Raw genomic sequence first — 15,063 nt, 5'->3', positions numbered from 1 at the left:
TTCTCCTTATTCGACTTCTCTGCCCACGAGACCCCGCCTGGAGACGCGCCCGGGTCTGGAGCCCTCAGCACGGGAAGGACACGGAGCTGCCGGGGCGAGTCCAGAGGAGGCAGCAGGCTGCTCAGAGGGATGGAGCAGCTCTGCTGTGAGGGCAGCCTGAGACAGCTGGGGCTGCTCGCCTGGAGAAGGCTCCACGGAGACTTTGGAGCCCCTTCCAGCCCTAAAGGGGCTCCAGGAGATCTGGAGAGGGACTTGGGACAGGGGTTGGAATGACAGGCCAGGGGGGAACGGCCTCCCACAGCCAGAGGGCAGCGCCAGGTGGGACCCGGGGCAGCGCTCCCCTCACGGCCGGGACCCGCCCGCCCCTCAGCGAGATGGCGGCGGGGGGGCCGCACGTGCGGGGGGCGGGGCCTGCCCGCGCCCCCGCAGCACAATGGACAGCGCCCTGCGGGGGCGGGGCCGCGCGGGGGCGGGGCCGCGGAGGGGCGGGGCCGCCGCAGCCGCGGGAGCCGCCGCGAGCGGGATGGGTCCGGCCGGGCTGCGCCGCGCCCGCGGTGAGGGGGAGCGGGACGGGAGCCGGGCAGGGGGCTGGGGAATGTGGGGTGCGATACGGGAGGCGGCTGCGGTGGGCAGCGCTCTCCGGGGGTCCCTCGGGGCCGCCGTGTGAGGGAGGGGCGGGAGGGGGGTGGGTGTGAGGCTTTCCCTGCCTCGCGTGCCCGGGCGCGTCGTGAGGCGGCGGAGCGGGGGCGGTGGGTCGGTGTGGGGGCGCCGGGAGCCGCTCTCCTCCGGACACGGGAAGCCGAGAAGGGAGTTTTAGTCATAATGCTGTGGGATCAGGGAAGGAGCCGGTGAAGACTGGGGTGGGCTCGGCGTGTGGGGGATCCGCTGGGGTCCAAGGGCAGAACGCAGCGGTTCTGGAGTTGTCGCGTTCGTGCCGTGCCGGGGGCAGCGCGGGCGGGGCTCGCTCCCGGCGGGCCGAGCCCTGGAGGCGGCTGCGAGTGGGACCCCGGCTCCAGCCCCGGCGGCTCCGGAGAGCCGGGCACTCCCCGGGGCTTGGGGTTCAACAGATCCACCCTGAAACTCGCCCTGAAGTATTTATGAACACAAAGGGTGACCCTGATCAATGCTGTTAGTGCACTGATGGATTTAACAGGTTGCCCAGAGAAGCTGTTGCTGCCCCATCTCTGGAAGTCCCCACGGCCAGGCTGGACAGGGTTTGGGGCACCCTGGGGTGGTGGGGCTAGAGCTAGCCCTTGGCAGGGGCTAGAACGAGGTGGGCTTTAAGGTCCCTTCCAAACCATTCTGTGATTCCATGTTTTCAAGTCAGCTTCAAGGTGAACCAAGTATATTCTCTGGGTCACTTGGCTGAACTTCTCCAAGCAGTAAAATTGGTCTGTCGATGGTGAGAAGGTGCTTGTGTTGATGGCACCACTTATCTGGTGGGGCTGATGACAGCCAGCCTCTGTTCAGGGAAAATACAGCTGCAGACTTCACTCAAGGCAGACTGAAACAGTTTGCTGGTGCTTTGTTGCACTGTCGAGTGAGCTGTTGCCTGGCTCTGCTCTTGATTTATGTGTTGAACTGAAGCATGGGGTCCTTAGCAGAAGAAGGATGTGAATTTGTTGAAGTAGGTCCAGAGGAGCCCATGGAGATGCCCCAAGGGCTGGAGCCCCTCTGCTCTGGAGCCAGGCTGGCAGAGCTGGGGGTGCTCACCTGCAGAGGAGAAGGCTCCAGGGACACCTCAGAGCCCCTGCCAGGGCCTAAAAGGGCTCCAGGAGAGCTGAGAGGGACTGGGGACAAGGCATGGAGGGTGATGAGGCCCTTGCACAGGGTGCCCAGAGGAGCTGTGGCTGCTCCATCCCTGGAAATGTTCAAGGTCAGGTGGGATGGGGCTTGGAGCAGCCTGGGACAGTGGAACGTGTCCCTGTCCAATGCGTGGGGGGGAAACAGGATAGGCTTTAAGGTCCCTTCCAACCCAGATCATTCCAGGATTCTGTGTCTCCCACTCTTAAATTGTGTTTGAGAATTGAAATATTTCCTACACTGGATGGTTAAATGGATGTGGTATGACTTCCTGTGGAGTAGTAAGGTGGAGAATGAGGGGTTTACTTCAGGAATGCTTATCTCCTGCTGCAGGCTGGCAAATATCAGGGAGTTAATGTATTGCTGTGCATAAAAGTTCCATGGTGATTCTTTGGTGAGGAAATTACTTTATGAGATGGATGTGTGGAAATATTTGGCGTGGAGCTTGTTGTGATATGCACATGGAAGAGAAACAGCTCTGAGAGCAGAGTGCTGGACACTGTTCCGTTTCCTTCTTCCCCTCAGCCAAAAAGACTTCTTCATCGTGTGGTCAGGAACGTATAAATGTTGTTGTTTGGGTGCTTGTGTTGCTTGTCTTTGGTTTTGATCCTTGCCAGGACTCCAGGTACCTCTGGAGCAGTGCCCAGGCTCCACCTCAGCACAGGACCTGCACCCTCCATGCTGCTTCACCTGCTCCAGAGGTGTTTCTCAGGGGCAAGATTAAGTCCTGCCTGAGCAGATGTCTGCTTCTAAAAAATGGTAAAGGTTTATTCTGGCACCATTCTGCCTTGAGCCTTCCTTACATCAAGCTTCAAGAGACTTGTTCTTAAGTTCTCAGGTGAAAAAGCTCTAATAGATATCCTACAGCTTGGTGCTGTGCTGTTATTCTGTGTGTAAAGCATCAATTACAATATCTCTAAGTGAAAGGGGCCCCAGGCAGAGGAAATGTCACACACCTTTCTCCAGAAGGCAGGAGGAAAGAATGCAGCCCTGTGGAGTCCCCCTTTTCTAACTGGAAATATCAGCTTAGCTGGGTGCCACAGCTGGCTTTCACGTGGTGTAATGGTATTTGAGGAAGTCAAGAATCCTGCTATTTTCAGCAGTTCTTTGTCAAAAACAAAACAAAAAAACCTGCTCAGTTCTCTTCAAGATGAAAAGCAGCCACCACAGGTGGGAGAAGTTAATAAAGTCACTTGCTGCCAGTGCCACATCCAACAGGCAGCTCCAGTGAGGAAGGAGCTGAGTGAGTTCTGGGGTGGGGGGTTTGATTCAGGGATTTCTGGGTATTTATTCTATACACTCAGTTCCTGATTTCCAACCATCTGGCTGCATTCTGTCAAGTAAGCTGCTCCTACAAATAATAGAATAGAAGTCAAACATATGGAAAATCCCTCAGGTGTGCAGTGGGTGATTCTGGATGAGAAGGAGACACAGTTACTGTCACTGCCTGTCCCTTTGTGTAGCGATGTGTGTTCCTCACGGGAGCCCTCACAGGCCTGGCTCCTGTGCTGGGGGAGCACCACTGCTCCTTCAGAATCCATTTCTGCAATGTTCCAGAATTACAGCAAGTGCCCTCAGGGGTCCATATCCCTCCTCTTCCCACCTCCTTCCCTGGAGCACCCGGCAGGTGGATCTGGAGCTTGTAATGAGCTCTCTGCTTGGTTCACAGAGGAGTTGCTGTGTGGGCTGCAGCAAAAGGGGTGCCCAGGGAGCTGAGGCTCTCAGGGCTCAGTGTTGTTGGCACAGTGTGTCACAGGATGCTTTGTGAAATGTAGTGGCTGCTGCTGCTTTCTGTGTTCAGCTGTGCAAGAATTTAAATACTTTTAATATCTACTGGGATGGTCAGGGTTGCTATTATTGGGATGGTTGTTAGTAGCCAGATTTGTTGCTTCAATGCATTGATGACTTCAGCCTCTGAGCTTTTATCAACTACTCTGGGCTTGGCCAGCTGGTATTGAGCCTTTTTCCTGGTGTTTCCCCATGGGTGCTCCATGTCTGCCTCCACCTGTGGATTGGGGTTTCTCAGTGGTCCTGCTGCAATTCAGTGGGTCACTGTCCTTTACCTGAGTTGTCTTCCCTAATATGTTTCTTTAGCCAGATGCAAATAGGAAGTGGAGCAGGGAGCCTGGGCCACTGCAGAGCTGGAAGGGTGTTTGAGGAGCAGACATACTCTCTGGTTGGGTGGTTTCTTTCTGGTGGTTGAACATACCTGTTTATAATTTGAGGGGAACATGAGATGAATTTAAAAACACATCTGTCTTTGGTGCTAAAGCCCTGGTAAGATGCACATCATGAGTTAATGTGGCCCAGATGCCCAATGGTAACACCTGGGACTCTTTGTTCTCATCAGTACTAATCATCATCTTCAGCCTGGTGTTCCAAGTAGCCACCTTTCATTGCCTTTTCTGATATTTTTTTCCTTTTTTTCCAGGACTTACAGCAGAAGTCCCCGTTGCTTTGAGAAGCACAATGACCATTTCACAGCTCTGTTTGCAGGAGAGGGCATAGAAGGTCTGCTGCCACTGCACTCTGCCAAGGTATGAAAGGGGCAGGTGTGAGTTATCAGCTGCCATTCTTCCACAGCTTCCTGTGGGTGTAATAGTCACTGGCTCTTTTCTCCAGCCTTCCCTCAGCTGGAGGAGCACAGAGGCAATAAACCTGTGCCAGTCGGGTCCAGCAGCTGCTGGGAGCAGTGGCTCTGTCCAGGCAGCACAGTTAAGGCTGCTGAGCTACAGCTTGTGCCATCCCACTGTTCTGTGGCTGGTGCCTCTGTGGGTGATTGTAGACTGGTCTGTCTTGAGCCTTCCTGCTGTGGAGGTTTCTGACCTTTTGCAGAGGTGCAGGAATTCCTGGCATAGGAGGTGAGGTCAGAATAAGCAAGATCCCAGCTAAATGTGCTTGAGGAGGCCTCTCCCGCTCCATCTGCACTCACGGGAGGGTCCCTGCCCAGCCTCCTCATGTTACAGGTCCTGTTCCAAGGTGCCCTGTGCTGTGCCTCTTGGCTCAGGTATCTGATACCTGATAGCAGCCCGGGCTTCCTGGGATGTGCTTGTGCTGCTCCTCTCGCTGCACTCTGGGTTGGATGCTCTGCTGGGAGGTTCTCTGCATTGACTGCCTTGGCATGGGCTGGCTTTTAGCACCAGTGAGACTGAGAGATCCAGTGAGCCCTGACCTTTGCTGCTTGGGTAATGTAATCCTCTGCAGAGGAACTGTCTGATTGCTGGGCCCTATTTCTCCAAAAACCCCCCATTCTCAGGTACTCAAACTTTTCAAGTCCTTTTTCTCTTGCCCTTGCATAGATTTTACAGTGCGATGGCATTTTGCAGCAATTTTTGAGGGAGAATCTATTGCCTATTCATGTTTCACCTCCGGTTTGGGCTGAAAATGTCAGGGATAAGTTGTCTGAGTGCTCTGACTGTTGAGTTCAGCGCTACAGTGCGTCACTTGCCGAGGGCTGTGTCTGCTCAGCAGTGGAATTTGAGTGGGGTGGAATGAGCACAGAGCCTCCAACCAGCCATCCAGCCTTTTGTGTCCTGATGTTCGTGGATGGTATTGGCAGGAGCAGGACAAAGGAATTCCTAAAGGAATTGCAGAAAGCAACCTAATAATGCTTTTTATAATGATTTGTGTACTTCCCTTGAGATTCTGGTTACTGGTGCATGTTTGAGGGTTAAAAGCCAGGCAGGAGAGTCTGAGGGAGGAATCCTGATGAGGACAGTGAGAGGTGGCTGGGAGCAGGGAAATGCTGAGGACAGGATTGTTCCTGCTCCCTGCAGTTCTTGCCTCAGTTCAGCTGGAACAGTGGGCATCCAGGCAGTGGGATGTGATTGCCAGCTTAGCATCAAGCATGTTCTTTCAGCATGCTGCTTCCTTTTCCTTCCTTTCAGTGAGCTAAAACAACTGAATCCTACTTTGTGCACAAAAGCATTTAAAACATTAAGGTATGGGAAGCTGTGGAAACTTTCAATGAGGAAGATTTTGCCCTAACGATTACAGATATAATGTAGGGAGGGGGGATAGGGGAAAGAATTGCTAGGTAGGCTCTGTAAGCCTCCTAAGACAGGCTCCTTGTCCAGAATACAATTCACTCTGGCTTTACATCTCTGTACTGTGCTTTAATTATTGTGAGTTTTGTTGGAGCTCCAAGTTGAATTTATTGCAGTAGTGCTGGCAAGCAGCACAGGATGCTGGGCACAGCTCTGAACTGGGACTGCAGAGACTTGCCTCTGTCTCTGCCACTTACTAGGCAAGATATTCTACCTAATGAATCTCCTCCCTGTTTGTACAGAGCTACAACTTCTAGTAATGTCTGTAAAAATCGCCTAGAAAGTATTGCATGGCTTGGTGTGGGGGATCTAAAATGTTCCAATTTCTCTCTATTACAGGTGTGTGGTAAAAATGGTGCAGAAATACCAGTCCCCAGTTCGAGTCTACAAATACCCTTTTGAGCTCGTCATGGCAGTGAGTAACACCCAGCACTTTCCCTGCTCCAGCTGCTGAGGGCCAGTGGGAGGTGGGGGACTGTGGGTTTGGCTGGATGTCTGTGACAGTCCTGCTGCAGGAACAGAGCCTCAGCTCCCCTCCTCCAGTTTTCCAGGAAAAATAAGGATCAGTATCTCAGCATTAAGAATGGCAGTTTAGTTGTTAGAAGGGAAGGCAAGCAAACAAGAAAATCCAACCTTCTGTAATTATTCTTTGACTTTGACAAGGACAGAAAAAAAAATTGACATAGTTAGGCAGGGTCAGTTTGTGGCCAGACACCTTCTTTGCCATATCACCAAATGCTACTCAGTTCAGAATCTGTCCAGATGTTATCCCAATCAGCACCATAGTATGGATGGATCTACAACTGCATTCAGGATAATACTGAGCTTTTTGATTTGGTTAAAGGCTGGAAATCTTTGGTAAAAGTCTTCTGTATTGTTCTTCCCCATCCACTCTGTGATTGAACTGTCAGGAAACCTCTCTCCAAATCTTGTGATTTCCACAAGGGACTTGAGGGCTGTCACTGAAGTTCATTCACTGGTGATGCAGAAGGCTGATGTTGACCATGGGAGCTGCTTTAGACAGAGTTTCTTTGTGGTATTCTGGACTTCGTCACAATTAGGTTTGCTGCTGTATTTCAAGGGCAGCATTTGCTTGTTGTTAGAAGAGCTTGCTTATGGAATTTTGCAAGGTTTTGGTTTGTAATCTGCTGGGCATTTCAGTCAGCTGAAGGGATCCCTAGGCTTGGTGTTGGCCACTTTTAGCCTGCTGCTTCCCCAGTTCCTGTTCCCAGTTCCTTTAGTTTATGGGAGCCCGGAATGAAGATGGAAAGCTGCAGCTGTTGCAGGCAGCTGGTGTGATTTCCATGAATGGAAGGGAGAGCCTCTAGTGAGTTCCTCTTGACAATGTGGCCTCTTCAAGATTTCTGAGAAATACATGCCTTGAGATCTGTTTCATCCAAAACAGCCTCCAACCTTTTATTTCAACCATGAAAACCGGGGGCATCAGTTTGTTCTTCATTGTGAATAGGGGACCCCAAAGGCAGCCACAGCTGAGAGTGGCTGCTGCTCACTTTGATCATCCAGATGAGCACTGCTTTTGCTGACACTTGAGCTCCCTCCCAAACCCACCCCTTTTTCCCCAGTCTTACCCTGATTTGCCATGTCTGTTCACAGCTAAACCAGTAACCTGCCACAGAATTGCCCTGACCAGTCTGGGGCTGATGTTTGTGGCAGTGAGGCTTTCCTGGCCGTGCTCTTTGCTCTCTCAGTGCATCCTGTGTGAGAATAAGACACCAGTACCTGTGATAAGGATCCCGGGAGCCTTTGCTCTGAGCACACCTCTCCACATTCTCGTTGTGTCTATTACCAGGATAAAGCTACCACCAGATGCTCCTCAGTCGATTGGCTGCTAATTGAGGAGGGCTGCCTTGAGACAAATCCTTTGTAAGCTTGTTAGCACGTGCCTAAAGGCCAGGGGATGGTAGGCATAATTTTGCAGTGCTTTAATTTTGTTTGCTTTCAGTTTTTCGGCATAACAGAACTTAAAATTCCCTGGGAATTGAGGGCTGGGGTTGTAAATGTCATCCCTTGGTCGTTCAGCAAATCCTAGCAAAGTTGTTAGTCCTCTTTCTTATGAACAAGTTCCTTTTCCAGGGTCACTCGGCAGACTGTGCTGTGGAGCAGAGAGCAGAATATAGACCCCCCTCCCCCTGATGTCCTGTGAAAATCCCGTGCTCCCAGCAGGACCTGCTGCTGTCCAGCAGCATTTCAGTCTGGTGTGGTCCGTGCAGGCTGAGCTGGCTGCCCCCACTGCCGTGCTCAGACAAGGCTCGCGCTCGTGTGGAGGCAGCTCGGATCTCACGGAGCTGTCAGGTACCAGCTGTCAGTCGCTGGAAGTTTTGCAGGGAGGAGTGGGTGTGCAGTGAAGCTGTTTTGCTCCTCAGCACGTGGCATTGCTGTTAATCTCCTTCACCATAAATCTGACAGCAGCTTCCTCAGCACTGACATTCAGCTGCTTTCATCTTTTCCCCTCAAATGCTGTGTGGGAACCTTTGGAGTGCCGAGGTCTCAGGCTGTGGTGGGAAAGCAGAGGTCACAGGGGTGACCCAAAGACACCCCCATGTTTTACAGATCTCTGGGCACCCTTCAGCCTGATACACTTGTGCTTAATTCCTCACTGGGGAAGGTCATCCCTCACAACACAGCCTGAACAGAACAAAGGAAGTAAATTGGCAAAAGTATTTTTCCCTCAGAACCTCCAGTGTTTGGACCCTAGAAAGCAGTGGGTGTGCTTTGCTCACATACAGTTTGAGAAACAGGGCTGTCACAGCCGATTTTGGCAAGCAATTCCTTGTTTCTGGGCTGGCTTACACAGGTCCCGGGCCCTTTGTAGAGCCCAGTCCCAGGAACAGGAGTTCTTCTCCTTGGACTTGTGCAGAGGTCGTGTGTGTGCCTGAGGCTGTGCTCCAGGGATGAGCTGGGGCTTTTCCTGGTGATGCCTTTGTTACCGTGTGTCAGGTAATTGTCTCTGGATTTACACTCTGCCGTTTGCTAATGCTCTGTAGCTTGGGTTGGAGCATTTGCAGGCAGATTTGATGTGTATTCCAAGTCCTTGGAAGAACATTCCCCTCCTTGCTCTCTTTGCCAGTCCTGTGCATCTGAGGAAGTAAAAGAGAATCAGCTTAACAAGTCTTTTCTTGTCATTTGGGAGTTTTGAATTTTTTTCTTTTTTCTTGTCCTTCCTTCTAAAACAGATTTAAGCAAAGGGTGTTTTTTCCACACCTGTCCAAGGTCACCGTAGTCATTTCCACCTGCTTTGTTCCCAACTTGGATTCACATTAATGGATCAAAAGTGTTGTGCTCTTCAAACACATATCCAGTGCCTGACACCTTTATACCTTATACTTGAAAAGAACCTTGACTTCTGTTAGGCTTTGTTATCTTGTCATGTTTTTCCTTTCTATTTTATCTTTTTTGTCTGTGTCCTCTTTTAAATTGAGCTGTTCCTCCGATGGATTGTCCATGCCTCTCTGGGCCTCATCTTGTCTTCCCTTCAATTAGATCAGTAGATTTGACATTGCATGTCTTCTAATTTTATCTTTCAGCCAAGAAAATTCCCAAGTATAAACTTAGTTTTCATTTTTTTTCTGTTGTAGCTGGAACGCTAAAACAGATTTTTAAAAAATGTTATAATTAATGAAAAATCCAGAAGGAAAGGTACCTCTGCCACATATGAGAGATGCAAATATTTGTGAGCCTTCTGTGATGTACTGGGGAGGAGAATTTGGTTTGGGTGAGCAAATCCAACATGCAGGAAATGGCCAAGAGAGAGACATGTTGCATATTTAATGTTATTTGCAATTAATTATTAGGTTAGATGAGATAGCTGGGGCTGGAGGGTTTCAGCTTTGAACGTGGTAGCGAGTTGTGTTCCTGTTATTTTTAATAGTGCCTCAGCCCTTCATGCTCACGGTTGATGTTGACCATTTTCACACACTTTAGGGGATTTATAGGATTGGGTCCCTAAAACTACAGGTTGGGAATAACCCCCCAGAGACCTGACAGGATCTTCTGTATGTTCTGGATAATTTCAGTTGCTGTGTTAGTGGTGCAGATGAGAAATCTCTGACAACATTTGTCAGTGATTTGCTCCTCTTGCCACAGTGCACTTCATGTTCAGCACTCACTGCTAAGAGCAGTTTATGGTTTCTGCTGCAACAGAGGGATCTTTCTGCACTACTATATAAAAATAAGTCATGATTTGGGGAAAAAAGACCAAAGATCAGGCGCTGGGAGGTTTGCAGGAGCATCAGCTCCCGTTGCCTGCGCAGTTGTGTTTTGTGCTTGAGACCAAACTGCCGTGGAGCCCCACATGTGCCTGATGTGAGTCAGTGCTGCTTTCTGCTTGACCTCCTTTCTTGGTGCTGCCCACGGCATGTGCTGACACATATCTGTGCAGCTGGGAGCCTGAGCTCTTGGACACACACGGGGAGCCTTGCTGTGTGCTTCTGTGCTGCCTGAGTGCTGCTCATCAGGCCAAGGCAATTCTGCTCCTGCAGTGAGAATTTGGGTGGGGGTGGCTTCTCTGGGTGCCTGTTTGGTGTGGGGGTGTTTCTCATCTGCAGCATCACTCAGAGTCTCTGACAGACCTGTGGCAGCTCAGGAGCCTCCTGCCTGGCTCTGCAGGTGAAAGCTGCAACATCTGAGATTCCTGACTCTTCTGGTTTTAGTGGTTTCAGTGTTCTTTGATTCAGTTTGGGTTGAAGGGACCTTAAAGCCCATCCCACCCCCTACCACGGGCAGGGACACCTTCCCCTGTCCCAGGCTGCTCCAAGCCCTGCCCAGCCTGGCCTTGGGCACTGCCAGGGATCCAGGGGCAGCCACAGCTGCTCTGGGCACCCTGTGCCAGGGCCTGCCCACCCTCACAGGGAACAATTCCTGCCCATCTAACTCTGCCCTGTGGCAGGGTGAAATCATTCCCCTTTGTCCTATCACTCTGTGCCCTCATCCAAGTCCATCTCCAGATTTGTAGGTCTCCAATGTTCTTTACATTTATTTGATCTGCAGTTTTTTATTTACAGGTAAGATGAAGTAGGAAATTAACAGTGGATGGTTCTGTTTCAGCTCAGTTTAGTTTGAGTGTCAGAGGTTCTAACAAGCTGAGTGACAAGTTTAATTCAGGCTACAAATGCTGCAAGTTTATTTCAAGTCAGAACTTACTTCTCATGGAGTAAGCAGCAGAAATACTCCTCCATCATCTCTACTCTCATCCTGTACACAGGGTCATAGCCATGAAAAGCAAACATCCATGGTGCCAATGTGAGACGTCCTTCTCTTGTGCCTGAGATGTCCTTCTCTTGTGCCTGACTCTCAGGAGCAGTCCCAGTGATTCCCAGCGGATTTGGCAGTGCTCCTCACTGCTGTCCCTCAGCCTTCTCTGCACTGTTTGCTCACTGGCAAAGCTTTTGCTCCGTTCCAGCAGCTGAGGATCTGGCCCAGGGTTACATGCAAGGGTCACCATCCGGGACAAGTAAAATCCAAATGCATTGCTCATTTCACAACCAGCCTAACATTCTTTTGTCACCAGTGTTAGGAGATTTGTAGTTGCAGGCATATTGTAAACAGCTCCTTGCTATTTTGGCTGTCAGGCTTAGCTGGAGAAGAAGAAACTCTGAATGCTGGAGGTCAGGTCCTGACTGCCAGAACAGCTTTCCATACACTTTTTCAAATTTATTTTCCTTTTCAGGATCAGCATGCACTGTGTTAAAGTTTTTAGATTTGAAGTGTCTTTATTTAGTGACTTCTTCCTGTTGCCTTTAGCAGATTGGATGTATAAAGAGACTGCTTAAATTCTGGTGTGCTGGGTGTGCTCTCCTCCCTAATGCTGTGGTGTCTTAAAGGGTTTGATTTTTCACTTGCTGATGAAGTGATGCTCCTGCAACAGAACCTCTGAGCCCCCTTTTGCTACTTAACACCCAACAGCTCGGGGTGCGCTGGGAACAGATAAATGCTGTGGGAGCTGCACAATGCACAAGCAGGCTGATGTCTAGCAGGGCTCACATCAGCTCTGTGGGTTTGTTCACAGTGACAGCTCAATGTGTGTGTTCACAGCCCAGCCAGGCCTCAGAGGCTGCTGCTGTCTTGCTTCCTAAGTGCTGCAGATTGTTTGTCAGGCCACCTACAGTGCCCTGTCCTACAGTGCCATGGCACTGATGCACCACAGAGGTCACTTTGGGGGGTTCCTCAATGCCAAGTTGTAGTTACAGGCTGGAATGGCCCCATCTGGGGCTCCAGGTTGTTGTCACTGTTATGGTATTGTCACAGCCTGGTTTTAAATAAAGAAAGGTAGAATCTTAGCTAAAATATTTGAAGCTGGCTCATAGCCTCTGCTTTAAAGTGTGAGCTCTGGAGCCAGGAGAGGACTTGCTGAGGGAAGCAGAGCAGCTCCTGGCAGCTGGAATCCTCAGGAGCAGCAGTAGAGGCACAGAGGGCTGTGTGGAGCAGCCAGGGGGGCTGGAGTGGGGCTCTCAGCTACAGCAGCTACAGGGGAGGATCCTGCTGCCCTCTCTGTGGGTGGTGCAGGTGGCACAGGGAAGAGCTTCACAGTGCTTGGGAGCTCCTTTGCAGCCTCTGTGATGCAGGTAATGGCACAGCTTTTAGGTACTGCCTGAAATGCTATTGCTGGGTGGCAGGGGAAAAATGCTTCAAAACAGGTGTTCTTTGGTGGTCAACCCATGCCACACATGACATGAAATGTCTTGATAATAACCTAAGCAGTTAAGAAGTTAAAAAATCCCTGCAAAGCAGGATCTGCTTTGTTATTGATTGTTATAGGTTGTAGGTATGTGTCACAGATTTTTATCTATGTATAGACTGTTTGGTATATAAAACTTGACAATTCCTCCTTGGATGTGCATGGTCTGGCTGTGCCAGATATTTTAAAGAAGGTAGCTTCCATTGTCCCTACTTTTTGCCATGTTTGGAAGGTGACTTTGCTGTGACTGCCAGAAGCTACTGGGTTAACATTTTATGCACTTAGAGATAATCTAGTGTTGACTCAAGACATGATGCTTCAGTGTGACTTGAAGGCTTGAAACTCTGCTGTCAAGATACACTAAAAATAACCCCTCATCTTCCTGCTGAGCAGCATTTGGCACCAGGAGCTGGGAGTGCTGCTCTGTGTGTCAGCTGGGCTGGCTCTGCACGGGGGGCTCAGCCCCAGGCCCTGCCACCTCCTCCCCTGGCATGAAGCAGGTGGAGAGTGAGCCATAGCTGGGAAAGAGCTGACATTTCTCCTGGGACCGTGGTGTGGGATGTTTCCCCTCAAGTGAGCTGAAAGTGTTTGGTGAGTGCTGTTTGTCACTGCTGCTGGGTGATGGAAGAGCTGCTGGCAGCATCTGCACATCACCCTCAGTGTTTTGTGGGGATGGCAGAGGTCTCTGAGAGCTTTGCACTGCTCAGACTCCGTTTGCTGAGCAGGATGGTGCTGGCACCATGTGTGAGCAGGTTTATGCTAATCCCAAGAGTCTCCACAGGTTTATTCACCTTCTTCAGCTGCAGCATGGGGGTTATTTCCTTAAAGGATGGGTTGTGTCTCAGGCTTAATCTGGTGGGTGCTGGCTGGTGCAGGGATGGCTGAGCCCTGAAGGGAGCTCCAGTTCAGAGGCACAGCACAAGGAGAAACCTTCAGCTTTGCTGTACCACCTTTATCGCATCTTCTGGTAGTGACCAAAACGCTATACTGAACCTGTAGGTGCAGAAGATGAATTATAAACTCTTCAGGAGGGACTAAAAGAGGTGATAAAATTTAGAATCAAAATTAATCCTTACATATCAACCTGTATGGGCTTGTTTAACTGCTGAGCACAGTGACCTTCCCGAGTCTGACCCTGAATCATGGCCAGTTTGTATAAATTCTCACAGCAGCTTTGGCAATGACAGCGTGTCCTTCTGAGTAGCCATTAGTTTGTGAGCCAGCCTGTTTGATTTTGGGGTGAATCACCAAGCAGTAAATGTGTGATGTGACACTTGACTGCTGTGTTTTGCTCTTTCAGGTGTTAGTCACACCAGATCTGTGCTTCCTTGCCTTCCCATTTTGGTTTCTCTGTCTCTGCACTGGGCTGTGACAAGCAGTGGTTCCTGGACAAGGTGTCACTTCCACAGTTTTTTGTAAAGGCCAAAGCCTTGTGCTGTTGGTGATCCCAACTGCTCCACACAGAGCTCCTTCTCCCAGCAGAGGAGGGAGAAGGCTGCAGCAGGACAGCTTGAATAATGGGATATTGTTCCCTCTCAGACAGGAGGGCAGGCACGTTGGTGGCTTCCTGGGAGGGCTTTGTGCAGCTGCAGTGCAGGGCCTGGCTTTGGGAGGTTTGCTGTGGCCCTCACTTGTGCCTGTATTGCAATAGATGCTGCTGCTCCCTGAATTGTTTCTTTCATCAAAATCTGAAGGAATGAGGCAAATTATTGGCTGTAGTCCAGGCAGAGATAACACTGGGTCAATGTTTGTAGCCTGGGTGCTGTTGTCCCATGCACTTCTCACTGGCAAATCTTTTTCCTCTGGCTAACAGAAGTGTTTATTTTTTTCCCTCAGGCCCCAAACACATTTGCTGTGCATACTCTGCACCTCCTTGAAATGAAGTTCTCTTTTCCCTGAATCAGTGCCTTTCTGTACCCTAAATATGGATTTTGTCCCTCCCACATTGTTCCCTGTATATTTTATCTTACTTTGTGGCTAGTGGGAAGCTGGTATCTGATCTGTTCAGAGCACGTGGATTATTGTGTCTGGTGTGTGCAGACTCTGTGGTTCCCTTCAGCACTGAGACCAAGAAGTGGGAGGAACTGCAGGATGAAATTCCTTTTTCCTAGAAGGCCTCAATCTGCAGAGGAATATTTATGTATCATTAGAGCTGCTCAAAAGCTGCTCCAAATGCATCCACTTCCTACTTAAAAGTGACGAGGTGTCTTCATCTTGCTTCTCATCAACTCTTTTCAAAGGGACGATGATCTGGGCATCTTCAGCTCAAAAGCTGGTATTGTACCTCCTCCTCACTTCCCTTCCTCTGAACACAGGGGTTCCTTTTTCCTGGCAACCTGCACATGGCTGTAACATGACCTCGAGGAATCTCATTAATTAATACAGATTTAAACATTGTCTGAGCCTGAAAATTAGAAGTGTTTTAGCAGAAGGATGAAGTCTTCTCCTTGTCATGTATTCGTGTAATATTGACTATAAATTCTGTCTACATCAGGTGCATCATTATTAAGTTTCTTTGTG

At 50.0% G+C, this 15,063-nt stretch overlaps 1 protein-coding gene across 2 annotated transcripts in view; it reads left to right on the top strand.

Annotated features, from left to right (window-relative positions):
- The first annotated feature begins 467 nt into the window (after positions 1–467).
- The window catches only part of SEC14L5 (SEC14 like lipid binding 5), a 38,913-nt gene continuing 24,317 nt past the window's right edge, over positions 468–15,063 (top strand). Inside the window, exons 1-3 of one of the 2 annotated variants that reach the window (XM_064390959.1) lie at positions 468–554; positions 4,235–4,340; positions 6,189–6,264. In XM_064390959.1, coding sequence (XP_064247029.1) covers positions 6,202–6,264 — 63 coding nt within the window. In that variant the 5' untranslated portion in view covers positions 468–554; positions 4,235–4,340; positions 6,189–6,201. Of the gene's footprint in view, positions 555–797; positions 2,563–4,234; positions 4,341–6,188; positions 6,265–15,063 lie in introns of those variants that run through there. The other variant, XM_064390960.1, reaches the window with a different exon arrangement.

Source organism: Passer domesticus, chromosome 15 (genome assembly GCF_036417665.1).
Source record: "Passer domesticus isolate bPasDom1 chromosome 15, bPasDom1.hap1, whole genome shotgun sequence".
Taxonomy (NCBI): domain Eukaryota; kingdom Metazoa; phylum Chordata; class Aves; order Passeriformes; family Passeridae; genus Passer; species Passer domesticus.
The sequence above is the reverse complement of the archived record's forward strand: the minus strand, read 5'-3'. Positions and strand labels throughout refer to the sequence as shown.